Raw genomic sequence first — 18,073 nt, forward strand, 5'->3', positions numbered from 1 at the left:
GGAACTAAAAGCATGGGAATGGGATTTGGGAGAGTGCTTTGTGCGAGTTTAAGGTTTTCTGGTTTGGCAAGCAAGCCCGGCACTGTGGGGCTTCTGCAACTTGTAGCCCAGCCTTACTCTCCAGCCAGGCCCCAGGGGCGTTACTTGCTTCCAGGAGCACTTCAGCAAAATTCATCCTATGTCAGCTCAGCCAGATGTGCAAGCCAGTTCCTTTAATGCTCTGCATGTGGGATAGCAGATCAGAGGATCTGCAATTCGTCTGCAGCACCCAGGACAGCAAAGCCCAGAACACCTAAACTGCATCCATCCTTCCTCCCCTGAGGGGAACCCTCCACCCTCCTTCTCTTCTCCCTTGCCAGCAGGAGGTCTCAGAGCTGCCCCAGCTGTGGAGGGGGATACTTGTCTTACAGGAAACAAAGACCCACAAGTACCAGGATGTAACGGAAGGAGCCAGCTGCAAAAACTGGCACAACCAGCTTCCCTAAGGAGTTGTTCTGGTAGACAACACGGCTGGTCAGCATTTGTCTGGCCTCTCGAAGTAGAGTGGATGTCACATGCCCCCATGCCAGAGCAAGGGAGCTCACAGCTGTCCCAGCTCCACTGTGGAGTCAGCTCTTCACAGGACTGCACAATGAGCATGCCAGTCTCAGACCTGAGGTGGGAGCTGAATGTATTCACACCACCAACTCAGCACAAAACAAGACGGAGAGTTTGGTGACACACTGCTGAACATTTGTTCCCTGCCCGTTTTCATTAACAGTTAGCAAGGATGCCATGATCCACAGGAAGGCACTGCTGCAGCACACAGGCAGGGGGCCTGCTCCCCCTGGCTCCCCAAACCTGCAGAGCCCTTTGCAACACCCAAGGAGCAAAGAGTGTACAGCTGCTCACTTAAGGAAGGCCCTGGGTACCTTGCAGCAATGCATGTGGCTGCAGAAAGGAGGCCAGGGATACAGCTGGGAGAAAGGAGAGTAACCTGGTCAGAGATGCCATAGTCCTCATCACTAACTTGAGGCAGACAGCAGGAGTAGCCCAAATTCCATCCCCAGGCTGCAGCTCTTCAGCCTAAGACTGAAAGACCAAGATTAAGAGGTACTTTCACCACTTTTTAACCGAGCTACCAACTCTGGATGTGTCAGATAATTAACAAACCACAGCAAAGCAGGGTGGCAGCTTTCAATCACCTAGGAGTCCGCTGCCAATGCATCACCACCCCACCATATCCACAGTGACCTCTATGTTTCTGCCACTGCCATTGCTCAGACCACTGAAGAAACAAAGCCTCTGCAATTCATCCAGCAGCAATACAGGCTATTCCTCTTTCATGAGCAACCATTAAGGGAAATGGAAGATTTGGATGACCTAACGCACTCTGGACTCATATTGCACTGCAGCACTTGCTCCCAGCTCCATAAACCTGTAACAAGGCAAGGAAGACACAGGCTCTGAAGCTGTCATTGCATCCCTCAGCAGCATGTTTAGCTGCTCATAAACCTGAGCAAAACCAACAAACCAGAATATCACAGTTTCAAAAATCACCTGGCTCTCTGCAAGCTCAGGGGCAGAGCTAATGGCCACAAGAAAGGCAGACCTTGAAGGAAGAGAGAAGAGACTGAGAAGCTCACACTCAGGTCCCATGTCCTAAAGAGGCTCAACATGGGGTGGGCACAGATAGGCCCAAACAGACTAATTTATCACCATGTTCTCTGAGGAAGACATTGGGCCACAGCAGAACTCCAGTGTCAAAGGCATATTTTCAGAAAAGACCATGACCCATGCTCCATCCCAAGGCTACAAAAGGCACAGCAGGGATGGTATTAGGGTTTGCAGTCCAGGACTCTCACAGGTTTCAATAACACGCTCCCCGAGAGTGTTATCAAACAGGTCTTTTCTTCAGGAGTAATTTATTAAACATCACTGTCTGCAGGCAGCAATTCCTTCGGTTGCCAAGTTCTCAGGAATGGCTCCAGTACTTAGGCTTTGCTTTTAGTCACTCTTGGATCAAAGAGCAGCAGACTCTGGGTTCAAAGCCCTGGCTTGCTTCCAAAGGCTGGGCAATGAAATCACTGAGCTGGAGCATCCTGAGCTTGCTGGTCCAGAGGACTCACCAAGCCCCCTGTCAGAACAAGGCTCCACTGCCTGCAGGCAGGTTTAACTCCTCAGGTGCTGGCTGTGCATTTCTCACCAGCAGCTCAGCTCATGCAGGCTTGACAGCAGCTCCCAGAGGAGAGCAACATTCCAGACACTGAAGAGTTGTTAACCTCAGGACTGTAACTCTCACCTCACAGTCTTTTCTTCCTGCTGCAGCCAAGCACAGGACGAACAGTCACACTGTCCATAGGACACCTAGGGCCCAATAGGTTTCACGCATCTCTCCTGTTCTCTCTCATCCCCATCCACAATCATCACCCTAAGCTGTCGGCAGCACTTCTTCGCCTGCCTGCAGTGCTTGAGCTCCTTCCTACCCAGCCTCCGCTCTGGACCAAGGGAGTCCCAAAGAGCAGCACACAGCAAAAACCACTCACCCAGCCTCTTGTCCTGCCCTCTCTGCCGCCACCGGACCAGCCAAGCACTTAAAATCTTGATCCCATCTCCTCCTCCCCGTCCACTGGGGCCCACAGGACAAAGACTGCTATAGAGCAAGTAATGCACGCCAGCATCTGCTCTTTGTCCCCGCAAGGCTCTCAGTGAGCACAGGGCCCCATACAGACCTCCCATTCATGGCTCCAGCAAGCCATGTGTTTCCTGGCACAGTTCATTATGAACATGCTCCTATAAAAGCAGATTTTTGGCATGCCAGAACTGGGAATAACACATGGGTCAGCTTTTCCTCCCTTCCTGGTCACAAACACAGAGCCAGGAGGCTCATTTGCACCAGCTGAAGCTGTAGAAGCAGGCAAGAGAAATCATGAATGCTTAATAACACAAGAAAATCCCCCGCCCTGTGGGCTGGTCCCTACAGCCACACAAAGCAGCTGCTCGGGGCACGCCTGCTCCACACACAGCTTATTCCACTGCTCAGCAGATACCGTGGAAACAGCAGCCAAGCCAAATAGCCAGTGATATTAGCACCTCCAAATGATTTCCAACCAGCATGTTCCTTTCTGCAAGAGCTTCCAGTTGAGAAAGCCTCTCATATGGACAGAGTTGCAATAAACCACTCTCTCCCAACAGGCCAGATGGAAACGGTTTCATTCAGGCAAGGAGCTCTGAACACTGCAGACTTGGTCTGATCAAGCCCAGTGTCTGGAAGGTCTTTGGGTACCCATCATATAAGCCTTTTAAATGTACGTTGTTTCCCATTTCCAGTTAAAAGTAAAAACAAAAACTCACCGCACCCAGGAAAACAATCGTGGGTTCAAAGCAGCACTTCCAAGAAATGCTCTGCTAGAGTGACTTGGCTTCATGAGCCAGGAGGAACTGGACTAGCACCTAGGAACTCCAGGAGTAGATCAAGATGATGATAAAATTGGGAAAACATCATCTCTATGCTCCAACAGTTGTACCATGCATCTGGATCCAAGAGTTGTGCTGTGAGCGTGGGTCTGCTCAGATGACCACCAAACCTCTCCCTTTCGCTCCATGTTTGCAGGAGACACGATGCCTGCACACCACCACTTCATACCAGTTATCACAGGCCATGCCTCCTATTCTTCCCACTTCCTCCATGGACGGCCACAGTTTTGCTTGGGTCCCAAATGGAAACTGCAGGCTGGTCCATTCTTTCCTCAGCTCCATTCCTGTGTGCCAGTTCAAGATCTGCCCCGGACCCAGACACCCTCATGGACCCCACCAAGAGTCCTTATGACTTATGGCACATGTAAGCCTTTGTTTGGAAACAACTTGGCTGCTGGCCTACCAACAAGTGACAACTGCTCTGCTGCAGGACTGCAGTCTGAGCTCACTTTGTGTGGCCCACAGCACTTCTCTCCACTGCTTTCCATGTGGAGCACAAGCAAGCAAACATTAAGAAGCCAATTCTGCCCTTCAAACCTAGCTTTAGAGCTGGGGGAGGGAAGGGGGAAAGGAAAAGGAAAAAAAGCTGCAACCACTTAGTGCAATTCCTACTAGTCTCCCCAGAACTGTTCAAAGAAGCTGCAAGCTGTGGGGGATCCCTGCCCCTCCAGGGCCAGGATCCCATACATGGGAATGGCCAAGCCCAGCTTCTGAGCAATTATCACAAGCAACCAGAACAAAGCCACTGGGGTTTGAACACCGTAAATCAATTGCTGAAGCAGACACTAAGGCGGAGCTCACTTTAGCGTACAGCTGGGCCATGGGAAGAGCTTGCTACCACACACAGCTCCAGTCCCAAAGCAGGCAGGTCCTGCTCACACACCTGCTGCAGGAGAAAAAAACAGTATAACTGAGAAAAAAGCTCAGCATAAGGACAGCGAGCCCAGGTAAACAGCTGCAGACTCCTCTAGATGGCTGCTAGCACTTGCAGCACAGACAGACCCTGGCACTGACCTCACTCACCCACTCAGTTCAAACTAGTTTGAGGCTTCCCTGCCTCTGTTCCTTACATTGCCCATTCTACTTCCTCAGCCCAGACCCTGTGAATTCCAGCCCCCTCCTCAGCCACACATCCCTCAGGCTTCTTTCTTCCAAGACTATCCCAAACCGTGTTTCCTAACTATGCCATAGGAACTCTGCAGCCCTTAACTTTCATAGCTCCCTGCCTTCACCCTTACCAGAAGTGAGCAGAGACCCTGCCTCCCTGTGTGCTCAAAGCCAGGCAGCAGCCACCCCAAAGCAACAGCACATGATGATACCATCTGCGGTCAGGAACAGGGCTGTAGTGGGGAGCAAGGTCTGGGGCAAGACCCAGCTGTTGATTTGGCAAGGAGCAAGAACAGCAAACAACGGTTCTACTCTGCAGCCACAGAGCGATAGGAATATTTCGGGAGGTTCCTACTCGTTCCCAAGCACAGCAGGGCTGCTGCCAACCAATACTCCACTGCAAGCTTAACCAAGCTGGCAGGGTTGACGCCATGCTGCGCAGTTTGTCTCCAAGGCTGCAGGATTCACTTGTGGTCTTTGTGAAGGATGTGTCTGGGCTGAGCTGCACCTTGCCCTACAGTCTCTCCCAACATCTCAGCACCTTGCTCAAACAGGAAAAAGCTGGAGCAAGAGAGGGGAGTCCCCATGGTAGCCAAGCTCCTTGGCTCCCTGAAACAGCTGGGGCTGCTGAACCAGAACAACTGGCCTTGGCACTGCAGGAGCTCCCTGTCTGCCCTGGGAGCAGGTTGACACCGCTCCAAGCAACAGGGCTACCGCCCAGGCTCCTGGCAAGCACTGCAAGAGGAAGCATTGGCATCTCCCCATGGAGACGCATCTGGACACAGCAAAAGGATGCCATTCTGCTGGGCCACTGAGGCCACTGTGTGGTCTCAGGCCCCTAAGAAAAGCCCAGGTACCCCTCCCGAGCCCCCAGCCCAGAGAACCAGCCCAAGCCACGAGTGCAGTGCCGCAGTCACGCAGCTGGGAGAAGAACAGGGCAGAGTTGGCAGCCAGTCCACCACTTCTCCTGCCCAAACACTCGGAGCACAACTGCATGCTGGCAGCTGTCTGCACCTCTTGGCTCCTGGCTTATGGAGAAGGAAGCTTGCTTTGGTCAGGCAAGTGAGCCCGTGCCTGCTTGCTGAGCAGCACAGGCAGCGGTGGCCACAGGACTCCCAGGAAGGCCAGGATAACACCTTCATAGCAGATAAACAGAAACAGAGCAATAAGTGAGACAGGAAGGCCACAAGCCCAGTGCAGGAGACGGGAATCCTGTTGGCTCAATGAAACCATCTTTAATGGTGCATCAACCAAAGGCTCTCAAGCAGACATCGCCAGCTGCATTGCCAAGCCCCAGTGAGAAACACAAAAGTTTCAAGGGCGACTCGGCACCACTGCAGGCTTGCTGCACCCACCAGTCTGGCCAGCTGACTCTCCCAGGCTCGCTCTGAGCCTTTGAGCAATTCTCTGGCTTCCTCATAAATAGTAGATGATGACTTCTGGCAGCATGTGGCAGGCTGGAGACACAGTGATCCGAAGGCTAAGCTCCCTGGCCAGCACAGCAAAGGCATTTGCACTTTTCTCTCGCTACAGGAAACATGGTAGACAGATGCCAAGTGGAGCCAGGATGAACCGCATGCTTCCTGTGCAGTGGCCTTGAACAATGACGCTTCTGCCACAATGGGGTATGTGAGAATGCAAAAGACTTCACCAAGCAAAATGCCTCTGATGGTAGAGGAGAGCCTGGCAGTATTGAACAGCCAGGCAGGTCCTGCTAGTAGGAAAGAGCTGCAACAGAGCTGGCTCAGCATTCCTGAGCTGGAGGCAAGGTGAGGCCCTGTGGCAATGAGGCTGCATTGCTGCACCCACAAGGTCTGTGTGGCTCAGAGCTCGTCCCGTGGTAGCTGGGGCCAGCACCTCCAGGTATCATACAAATGCTTGCTGATCCATCTTCACATCCCTTCCCTTGGGCTGAGGGCCAAAGGCTGACGTTGTTCCTGCCCTCCCAAGCCCAGCCAAGAGGGATTCCCCCACAACAGCACTGTGTGTGTGGATGGAGCTTCTGGCCAGGGCTTCATGCTTTTCTTTTTCCAGCTGAAACACTGTTCCAGATGACGGGAAAAACCAGAAGAAGTTCCATAAAACTGTCTGGCACTTCCCTTCAGCAAACAGGAGCCCCAGCCAGCCACTCCAGAGAATGGAAACTCAGGCTGCAGAGACAAAAGGGTGGGGGTGGGAAGAGGCCAGGGCAAGGGAAGCAGTGCAAAGAGAAGCAGCATGCACATGGGGCCTGCAAGCCAAGCCAGTTGCTTCATCAATACACCATAGGAAAAGACAAAGCTGCTGCTCAGAGCCAGGTTCTCTCCGCACAACAAGGTGCCTACTCACCTGAGCCAAGGCTGGACTGGGCACAATGCACTCCTGCCAGCAAGGCCTATTTGCTCTCCCTGGACTGTTGGAGAATGAAGCATATTTGGCACTGAAAGTGCTTGAGTGAGCTGCTGCTTTGCCTGCTGCCACCAAACCCACTGAAAGGATTAAAACCTTCCCAGCACCACCCAAAACTGTGCTGGTGCTGGCCTTAGGATACACTTTGGATGTCTTGCAGATCTTGCTTGCTCAGGGGACCAAGGGGGAGGGTTACAACCCTACCTGGCCAGACCCTAAGACATAGCTCACCAACAAACTCCACAAACACCCTGAGTGCAGGGGCAGCAGCTGCGGGGGGAAGGGGCAACAAGAGGACAGAAAGTGCAGTCAAGAACTCACATCCACACTAGTGCAAATACCCTCTCCATTTTGCTGTCAGCTACATGTTTACACTATCCATATGGACACCCGTGAGCAACTTGCCAGTCCCAAAGAGGACTCCCAGAGCTGGGACAAAGGGACAGCTGCACTTCTGAGCCTTGCGTGCAGGGAAACAGACAGGGAGCTTATTTATATCCCAAGCTCTGCTCTAGGATAAATATTTTAAATCTCTCTCCAGGTCATGGCAGTATATTTACAGCTAAGTTTCCCTTAGTTATCTGCCTGCAGAGACTCAGATGGATTTGCCATGAAGCCAGGCAGATCCAGCTGGCCAAGCTCTCCAGACAGCTTACAGCTCATGGGAGAAATGGTTCATCCAGTGCTATAGTCTTGAAAATGACATCCACGCGCTGGCAACTGCTCCAGGGACGTGTACCCCTTCATGCTTCTGTCTCTGCATAGCCCACCCACAAGCATGCTCTCAGCCACTCTGCCTTCCTAGGAGCAAGGAGAAGGCAGAGGTTGGGAAATGCCACATACAACAGCAGATCAGGAGTAATCCTGCTGCTGCACTCCCCACGGAGCACAGCTGCGTTGTGGGTCCCACTGGAGGTGAGCGGGTCTCTGGAGCATCCTGGTTTGCCACCTGGTTTACTGAAGGTTTAACCTGTTTGCTCCCCTCCCACAGGAAGGGAAGAAGCTCCCAGGAGAGGCATTCACAACAAATTCACTCGAGCTTTTCCTAGCAGCCACCACGGTGCTGCAAACTAAAAATTGCTACAAAAAGGCACTGAGGAGACACCTGAAATAGGCCCCACTCCATTGGCTGCATTGGTGTCTCTCCTATTTATATGGGCTCTGTACTGTTGGATTTTGACCCCTGGCTGCCTCTGAAGCTTGAAGAGGATGGACTGCTTGCCCAGGGTTTCTCACTGAGTTTGTATGACTTCAACCCTCACAAGCATTTCAGGAATACTAATTCACAAATACTGCCTGCTGTGCACTGCACATCCATTTTTCATCTGTGTGGCACTGACCGCTACCTGGCTACAAAATATCATCCACAACTCCCCCTGTCTGTCTCCCACTATGTCCTACAGGTCTGCAGATTTCTCCTAAATCCTCCTCTTTTCATTGCCGGAAAGCTGAAGATCAGCCTCATTTCACAATCATCATTTACAGTTGTGCAGGGAAGCGCTGTGGTCCAGAACTTTTCTTGCTGGGAGAAACATCACCAGGGAGGCTGAACCTGCAGTATCACCTCTGAAAGCCAAGAGGGCACAGAGAAGAACAAGCTCCTTGTTTATTTTCATTGAAGTCATTTATGAATCTATATTAAAAGCCACAAGTATGGGAAAGGAGAGAGAAGCTAATATTTCCTCTCCTCATGCAATATTAATTAAAAGGTAGCTTCTCTATGAGACATTGCTACATTATCTCAGCTAAAAATGGAAAAAAGTCACTGAGTGAGAAGAATATGCAAGCAGGACACTTTCTGGAATATTTTACAAATCAATAACTAGGCAGAACACTTGCACTAAATAGAGCTAATGCAAAGCCCCAGTGTCAAATCAAAGAAAAGCTTGGCTATAACAGACTCACTGAGACAGAAATTCATGCTAACCAGATCTCCTTGAAAAACAAGTGCTTTCCTCCATTGCAGCAAAAAAGCTAATTCCAATATATCTGGAGAGCAAGTAATTCTTACTGGACAGCCACTAACCTACCAGTATGAAGAGTACCTGGACATCCTAAGCAATCAAATGCTAAGGTAGCACACAAGCAGTGGTAACAGACACCCAACAGGTCCTGGAAAGCAAGAAGATGTGCTGAAATGTCTGCAGGTGCCTATCACTATGGCTGATCACTCAGCAACCCAGGTAAAATGGATTGCTCCATCAAATCCATGACAGGCCTTTGTCTGCAGGAATGGATCCTCAGCCAGCGAGAAGCAGGGCCAAATCCCAGAAAGGCCACAGAAACAAAATGTGATGCTGAGCGATGCCCAGTATGACGGTCTTGTTTTTTCCTTGCCAAAATGTTAACCATTCAGATTAATGGTTTCTCCTTCAGGCCACATGGCTTTGAGACATTTCTTCAGCTAAGAGGAAAATTCTTCTCAAAAAAGACTTGTGATTTCCAAGATCCACCTGAACATCGCAGTAGCCCTGCACCAGCTCTGCTCTGATTTCTCACCAGCCATAGCAAACCGGGGGCCTGGCTCAAGGAGACAAAGGTGATCTCAAGATGGGATGAGGAAGCCACAGCCACACCTGTCAGAACAGCAGTGCCCAGAGGCAGGCATTGGAGAGAAACCAAGCAACAGCAAAGTCTGAGAAGGGGACTTGGCATGCCATGGTGGGTCTGGATACAGAAGAGGAATCAGGAAGAAGGGGAGACAGGAGGCACAGCTGGAAAAGGAACAACTCTGCACTTGGGCCAGAACGAGGCAGCAAGACAGAGGCAGGACCAGGGCAGGAGGGTCAATGCTGGTGAGGGCCCAGCAAGCAGCTCTTCCACTTACACTTCTGAAGGCTGCGAGCACACACACAAAACATCAGGGAGAGACATCAGGAGTGAACTCAGCAGAGAAAAAAAAAAAACAACGTGTTGCCTTTGGAGCTCAGTTTTTGCTTGGAATATGGTGGATATAGAACTGTTCAAACCTAGCTGGAGGAAAGAGTGATCACAAAACAAGATCTCACTGCCATCTCACTGCTACAGGAGGCAGCTCAGCCCAGGAACTGGCCACTCCCATAGCACCTGCCAGGTGCCCAGATGTGTCCCAGGCTCACAGCATTTACAGCAGGCAGTACAGATGGATAGGAACAAAGAACATCAAGTAACTCACAAGGGGCTATTTTCTTTGGTCCAAGACAAATTGCAGAATTCCTGCAACTGCTGAAGGAGACTCACAGTGTTGGCCTCTTGGCAGAGGCAACTAAATGACTCGTCCTCAGCAGCACAGACCCATCTATGCTCCCATGAACAGGTAAGGAGCACTGGATGCACTGCCCTGTGTGGCACCCTATAAGACCAGCTGTTTTTATCTTCTCTGGTCCTGTCTTTGCTGGGAAAGACAAAAGCCATAACCTTTTCTCCCATGAAAGCTTCCCAGGCACTGCCAGTGACTCCAACAGAGGCAGCACCATGGAGCACCCACCAATCCGTGCCACGTGAGCGATGGGCTGGCCCAGCAGAGCCAGGACACACACCAAAGCACGAGGCACAGAGAGCAATAAAGGAACTTGCAAGCCACAGCTTGTCCTGCCTTTAACCATTTGGAGAGCCACTGCACGGTTTGAATCAATGGCTTCCTTTGTGCTCTTAAAGAAGCCAATGAGCAACTGTAGTGAGGAGAGCATTCTTAGCTGGTCTTAAGCAATACTGTGCCTATCTTATGCCAACATCGCTGGACAGCAAGGACAACCAACCCCCTGCAGGGCTGTCCAGAGGCACATAAGCCACCCCTCTGCAGCCACAATGGTACTTGGCCTTCACATGCCATGGCTCTGGGGAGAGACTCGTCTGGCTTTCTAGGGGGATGGAGGACAGAGCCAACTTGCCAGTGTGCCCAAATTGACTGCAGTAGGGCACTGTCTTTCTTCTCTGCTCTTCAGGGTGTAAAATCCTGATGCTGGGACAAACCTCATTTCACAACAGCATCACAGGAGAGGAAAAGTTATAAAGCCTGTCACCTTAGAGCTGCTCTGGAAACAAACACCTGCCACTAGCACTGAGGTCTGAGTGCACAGCACTCATGGATACTGCTGTCTTCCTGGAGAGAAGTCACCTAAGAACTCAACATAGGTCAAACAGGGGCTGAAATACACGTAGACTTGTAATCCTCACTCACTTAAGCCCTAGCCCCTTTCTGCACCAGCTCCCAGAACACACAGCAATCCTGTGTCATCACTTTCTCCCAGTATGCAACATCTTGCCTTCCTGAGAGGGAAGGTTCATGCCCTGAAATTAAATGTGTCACGCCACTTTCCAGACAGAAATCTACTCCTATCAGTTTTCTTCATTCATCATCCTGCACAATACAAGCATCAACCCAAGACATCCCAACCTCACAGAGGTCCAGGCCACCTGACAGCGGTTGATTCAATTCATGCACACTCAGGGGCCCTGTGCACACACACAACCCACAAACACTGAACTTCCTGCCTGCTCCATTCAAATCAGAGTTTCATTTGACAAGAAGACAGACCACTGGTATCCCACTGGCAAGCACCATCTCACATAAGGAATCAGCAGTTTAAAAACAGTCATGCCTCCTCTCCAGACACACAGTCTGTGGACCTGCTGTGCAAGGGGACAGGACTTCATGAGTACTCCTCATTGCACTGTTCCGTCCTGAATTTTGCAGTTGGACCTGGCTAGCTTTCATTCCGCTCTCTGGGGCACCTGAACACCTCAGCAGTCATCTGTTCACTACCAACAAAAATGTTTTAAGTAACAACATAGGCCTTTGCCTGGATGTCACCTATAAGTTTAAGGATTAGAATACATTTTCACAAGAAGCCCTTGCAGAACAATTGCAGAGGGGCAAAATCAGAGAATAGAAGATGGATTTTTGAAAGCTAATCAAATAAAAGGAGCAGCCTCAGGCATTAACAGTCTGCAAAGAGTATCAACAAAAGCATCTACCCATCAACTTTCCCGAACTACTCTAAGACAAGCAAGCTCGGGAGTGGTCAGAGCTGGGCAGGCACACCAGAACTCCTCATCCCAGGCACACAGAACAGGCTTTTAGAAACTTGTAAACCACTCTGAAGTGCCCCCTTGCCTCTATCTTTGTTGATCAGACAGAATGTGTTAGTTACTTCTCAGAGCAGAGGGAAGCAGTCTCTGTCTGGTCACAGAACAGACCAGTTCCCTGAAAATGTCAGGGCGTAAATTAAGACTAGAAGTACTGTACGGCTCAACCTTCTAAGCTCAGGAAAAACATTTTTGTATTAAGTTTAAAAAAGAGCTGGCAAGAGTGAGAAATGGAGCTGGAGCAGCAGTAAATGAAAAGCACATGCGCTGCAGACCAGGCTGCCAACACAAATTGTTGCTTTGAAACAAAGACCACTTGTGTTTGGCTTGAAGATCTTCCACAGCTACTCGGCAAGGGCTGCACAGATTAAAAGGAGACACAGGTAAACACAGAGCAGTGCTTGCTGCCAAGTGTTGCCCTGGAACAAAGGAATAACCAGAAATGGAGTCCTTGTCTTGACAGGGTGGCATGGGTTCATCCTCACCATGCTGCAATGCACCAAAGCAGAGGCAAGAGGAAATACTGGACAAACCTATTCAACCTCTATTTAAGCAGCACCCAGATCCACAGGCTGGACATGGAGAGCTGCAGCTGCTTAAAACACTGAACGTGCCTCCATCCTTAAGAGCCCACAAGACTACAACCAGCATTTGCCCATTTCCAGAAGAAACCCCAGACACCTATTCTTCCAGTACTTCACTTCTTGAGACTCATGTGCCTCCTGCAAAGCTGGATTCTGGTCTAGTTTGCAAACCAACCTACACTCGTATAACAATATACCTTACAAGCTCTTTTGCCTTCTACTGCCTGCCAAGTGATATATATATATATATGTATATATATTCAGAAAGCACAGGAATATGAGATGGTCTTCTCCAGAATGATGATCCTTCAGTCTGGTACTTTTTTAGGGACACCAGCTGTCCTCTAAACCAAACAGCAACAGTTCCCATTGCAGTGCAAAGGTGGATTTGCTGGCCCTGTATGACTAGAGAGGTGACTGGACACTGTTCCCTCACAGTGCAGAAAAGCAGCCTCTGGATCAGATCTCACAGTGACAGGCAGGGAAAAGGACAGAGCTGACAGCTCATCAACACAACCAGCACAGCAGATCCTGACAGGGTCTGGTAGGATGAAGGAGGTAGAAGTACAGGACTCTGAACTGGCCACATCCTCCAAAATCAATGTGTTCCTTCCTTGTGCTGCAGTTCAATAGCTTTGGCATTAGGAAGCAAGCAAACAGGTTTCTAAAAGATCCCAGGGTCCCCCTCTTACTTGCAACTCCCTCTGAACAGCCTCCCTAAAAATGCAAGAGATACACATTTCTGGACTGCTGAAAGCTCACAAGAACACGAGGAACAAGACATGAACCACAGGCAGAGCCTCCAAACTACGGCAAAGCCCAAGGAGTGGCTGCTGCTAGAGCAGCAGCCATATGAAAAACCTGAAAATCTGCAGCATCCCTACCTCCTTCCTATAAAGTCTCTCTCAGAAAACAAATCCTTCCATGTCCAGTAGTGGGATTGCTTATTTCAGGCAAGCCAGTACATAAGGTACACTACCTTTTAACCCCACTGTGCAATACAACATCTGCTCTTCTAGCAGACTAAAAAGCACTTACAAGTAGCTCTCAGGTGACACCTCCCAACATCTTCCAAGCAAGAAGCCTGACATGGAATCAGGCCACCCACCCTGGCACCTCTGCCACGCTGAAATGTACCCTGAGGCCCAAGAACCACTTTGTTGGTCTTTCTTTCGGTCAGTTGTCAAATCATCATTTCTTCATCTCTCCTGCCCCTCTTCCTCAAGACACAGTTGATTTCTTATAAAGGTAAAAAACACTACAGTTGTCTTTCTCCCACATCAGGCACTATCAGCCTTCTCCAGGAGGTATTGCCATGCCAAAGGTGTTCACCTGTGGGCCTGCCTCTTTCACTTACATAGCAAAATCCACTGTGTTGGTTCACAGCCTTTGCAAACCCCACCAAAACCCAAAGTTAACACCCTGTGCAACCTCACCAAGAAGAATGTTCCTGTGCATCTGCCAAGCATCTTGTTGGTCTCGCTGCCCTCCATGCTTCCAAAGAGCTGCCTGTCCCAGCCCGGGAGACCACATTAGGAGAACTAGAACTGCTCCTTGTGGTCTGGACAAACAATCGCATGTCCCCCAGCCTCAGGGGAATTTCCCTGCAAACACCGCAGCAGCGACTGCCTTCACAAAGGGTACGTTTGTAACTAAGTTTGTCCGCTGCTAAATAAGCATTTGTTCCAAGTTCCCAAATATCGAAAGTAGTGGAAACACCCACTGCTAATGTGAAATATTTTGCATTCCAGGCCTGAGAGGTATGCTTGAAAATGTTCAGAGAGGAAAGAGTGTTTATTCACTGGAAAGAGGTGTACTAGGTCCAGCTATTTACTTAAGTCCACGTGAGCTTGCTGGAATACAGCTTTGATCTTCGCAACTTAAATAGCAGATGAATTGAAAAGAAGGCAAGAAAAATATTCATGTAAAGATCCCCTAGCAAATACCTGTAACCAGGCCTCACAGCCTTCAAATCTTTTTGAAGTGCCTCATCGCTTACAGCCAAACTGGTCCTTGCATTCTTGTCCACTGCCCCAAAGCCAGACTCTTTTCTTTCCTACCTTCTTTCCTCCATTCCCCTTGAGCTCCATGGCCTTTAGAAAAAGTCCACCCTACCCTCCTAGGACACATACACTGATGCAACATGGACCAGGCCTTGGCCAAACATCTAGCAGAGACGAGCTGCCATCCACTTGCCTCCTTTGAGCAAGAGGTATTCAGCAGACTGAGAGGAAACATATTCTCAGCCGGCAAGTGTTCATCACCCAGCACGCAACTAAATACAGGGTGCTCGATGCAGTTTAAAAGTCTGCCCATCTGCCTTTAGAAGACGGCTTCATTCCAGATCAATTAAGAGCTCAGAGAACATCTTTAAAGGATGCAGAACATGACAACCCTCTGATCAGTGCCAGCTCACCGTGGTTCAGGACCCCACTGGGCAGACAAAGAAGTGCCTATGGCCACGACTATGGAGCTGCTGTGCCTTTGAAGCCACATCGGGGTTCCAGCCTGCCTAGAGCCCCATCTGAACACAGTCAAGTCCTAAGAGGGATCAGATCATTCCCATCTTCAGAAATTTTCTTCTTTAAGACCGGGTTTGCTAGCAAACATGAGAAAAGTACTGCCATACAGAAACATAGAGCTCACCACCAGGACGTGGAAGCATTTCCAGAACAAAATCAACCTTTTGGGGTTTTTTTCACTTCAAAGAAAAGTTGACTCAGCAAATATTTCCTCTGCTAGCATTTCAACCAGATGTTCCAGCAGAAGTCAGCACACATCTGGCATGCTGCAGTGCCACTGCCAGAAAGATCACAGCTTCACTGAACAACGGAAATGGAGGAACAAGGACCAGCAGTCCAGGCACCGAGCACTTCTGAAAAGGAAAAAAGCACTTCTGCAAAGGATCTGCATGGGCCTCCAGGCCTCACAGGTCTTTGCCCAGTGCTCTTTCCAAACAGCATCTACAGGCAAAGGAAGACAGTGCCCTGCAGCCCATAAAACTTACCACTAGCCCGTAAAAACCTAGATGTCAAACATTATGTTTCGCCATCTGAGATTTTTCTGTGACTGTGAGCCCAACAGCAGTGTGTTCCTCCCAGTGTTGTAGGACATGATCCTGCTCAGCAAGAGAAACAACAGGAGGAGTGTACATGCTTGGAGTTGCACAGAAACTCCAGCAACCGTAGAGTGGAGTGCGCTGGTAGGAAAGGCAGCAGACAGCCCTCACAGGCTGGTCTGCACATACCAGCTGTGGGATGTAGTGGCCTGCTGGCAGCTAGCTGAATGCCGTGGCAGGTTCACAGGGCCCTGTGGCTTCAAACCAGGGCCCAAGCTAAGCACGCACTCCCCCGCCAGAAACAGCCTTCCCAGGAGGCTGCCAAGGCGCGGTGCAATCACGGTGCTAATCAGCTAAGTAAGCGTTGCTTTTCGTGCTTATCAGCTGTAAATTGGACAATACTTACCGCCTGGCAGCACGGCTCAGCCACACCTCCAGATATGGAAGGGCAGAAGCGCTATAGATATCTTTCCCTCAGAGATAGTATCCTACCCAGGTGCTAAACTAAGATTGCTCTTGATTTTGCAGCAGAAACTGGAAAGTAATCTCCACAACTGTGCACAGTGAGACAGCAGGGACTGCAAATGGCTACAAGCAGCACGCAGGACCCTCCCCACCTGCAGGGCTCCCAAGCAAAGAAAACAAAGTGGTCTGTTATGGGGCAGCCGTGGGACCTTTCAAAGCCAGGCTGGAAACCAGTTCACAGCCCCTGCGGCTCTCATGCCACAGCCAAGACCTTGGGCTCCTTAGACAAGGGAATCGGTGCTAAGAGGCCAATGGGGAGAAACACCATGAAGCAGAGCGAGGGAAGGTGGGCCTGGGCTTTGTGGCTGGAGTTGGACAATGTGAAAGGCAGCAGCCAGGAAAACCAACGGGCCGCAGAGCTAGGACAGGGCAGGGACGCTGGCTCACACCCTACACGGCAAGGAGGGTGGCACGGGGGGCGGGGAAGAGGGCTCATCCAGATGCGCTCAGCAAGGGACAAAACCCCTCCAGCAGCCGGGAGGTCAATCTCCACGGGTGGAACCCCCTCGCGTGCCCGCTGTTTGTTCTCCGAGTTTTGATCTGAGCACATTTCATAGGAAAACCACCCACCACTGCACGCAAACAGCCTTCCCAGACTCAGCTTTCCCCGCGGAGTCCGAAGGGGCGCGGGTCGGGGCCAAGCCTCGCTAGAGGGGTCTCCGGGAGTCCTCCCCAGAGCGCGGCTGCTCCGGGAACGCCCGCTCGCCATCTCCCAGGCGGCAAATGTCTGGCGCATTTGCATCCCTGTGGATTTAGGCACGACGCTCCCCCCTAGGAGCGGGCGGGCAGGGCGAGCCGGCGCACGCCGGGGAAGGAGAGCCGGGCGAGGCGCCCCGGCGGCTCCCGGGGCTGCGCGGGGCGGGGGCGCGGCCGCCCCCGGGATGGAACACACAGGGCCCCACGCAGCCCCCCTCCCCAGCCCGAGGGGGCACGGACCACCGGAGGCTCGGCCCCGGGGACGGCCGCACCTCCTTCAGCCTCGGAGGCGGCGGCAGCCGCAAGGCCCCCCCGCCGGCCCCACCGCGGCCCAGCTACGGACGCGAGAGGGGGCACGAAGCCCCTCCGCCCCCACCCGGCCGCCGGGGCCCGCATTCCCGGGGCGGGGAAGGCTGCGGCGGCTGTCCCGGCCCGCACTCACCCAGCACCAGCAGCAGCAGCACCAGCAGCGCCCGCACCGCCGCCATCCTCCGCAGCCCTCGCCGGTCAGCGCGCCCGCCCGCCCCCAGCCATGCCGCCGCCGCCGCCCCGCCCGCCGCCAGGAGGGGTTCCGGGGGAGGGGCAGCCACCGGAAACCGGGTGGGGTCGGGAGGAGCGGAGTCCCGCGGGCGGCGCCGGGCTCAGACCGCCCCGTGCTGCCATCGCCGTGCCCCATGCGAGAGGCTCGCAGGCGCCGTCCCCGCCGAGCCTCCCCGGCACCGTAAGGGCCGCGCCGGGAGCCTCTGCGCGGCGTGAGCACCGCTCCTGCCGGACACGGCGTGCCCGGAGCAGCCAGGAGGAGACAGAGCTCCCTTCCTGCCCAGCGGCTCCTCGTAGTCGGGCTGTTAAATTGATGGCAGGAGCTCCGGTCTGTACCGCTGAGAGACCCTGTGAAGGCGCTGGGGCGGCAGGGAGCCAGGGGCTTCACACCCTGCTAGGGGCAGAGGGCGGGACACAGCCTCACGCACAAGAAAGGCACTGCCTGCCCCTTGCTGCTCCTCTGCGGGGCCCGAGCCGAGGCATTAGCCGGTCTGGCCATCTGCAGGGCTCAGGCTGCAGGCCTCTCTGCCCGACCCAGTGCCCCCGGTAAGAATGTGCTGCAGTCCTGCAACACGGGCTTGGGCAGCTGTAGCTCTGAACACCAGCTTTCCAGCCGGTTTGTTGAGCCTCCAAAATACTTAACTGCTTTTAG

The 18,073-nt window shown here is 52.0% G+C and overlaps 1 protein-coding gene across 1 annotated transcript in view; it reads right to left on the bottom strand.

The window, feature by feature from the left end:
• PTK7 (protein tyrosine kinase 7 (inactive)) overlaps positions 1-17,405 on the bottom strand; it is a 37,177-nt gene extending 19,772 nt beyond the window's left edge. Inside the window, exon 1 of the mRNA XM_050314704.1 lies at positions 17,324-17,405. Coding sequence (XP_050170661.1) covers positions 17,324-17,369 — 46 coding nt within the window. The 5' untranslated portion in view covers positions 17,370-17,405. The remainder of the gene's footprint in view (positions 1-17,323) is intronic.
• Between the last annotated feature and the right edge of the window lie 668 nt (positions 17,406-18,073).

This window comes from Myiozetetes cayanensis, unplaced genomic scaffold, assembly GCF_022539395.1.
Source record: "Myiozetetes cayanensis isolate MyiCay16 unplaced genomic scaffold, myiCay2020 scf2-11, whole genome shotgun sequence".
NCBI classification, from domain to species: domain Eukaryota; kingdom Metazoa; phylum Chordata; class Aves; order Passeriformes; family Tyrannidae; genus Myiozetetes; species Myiozetetes cayanensis.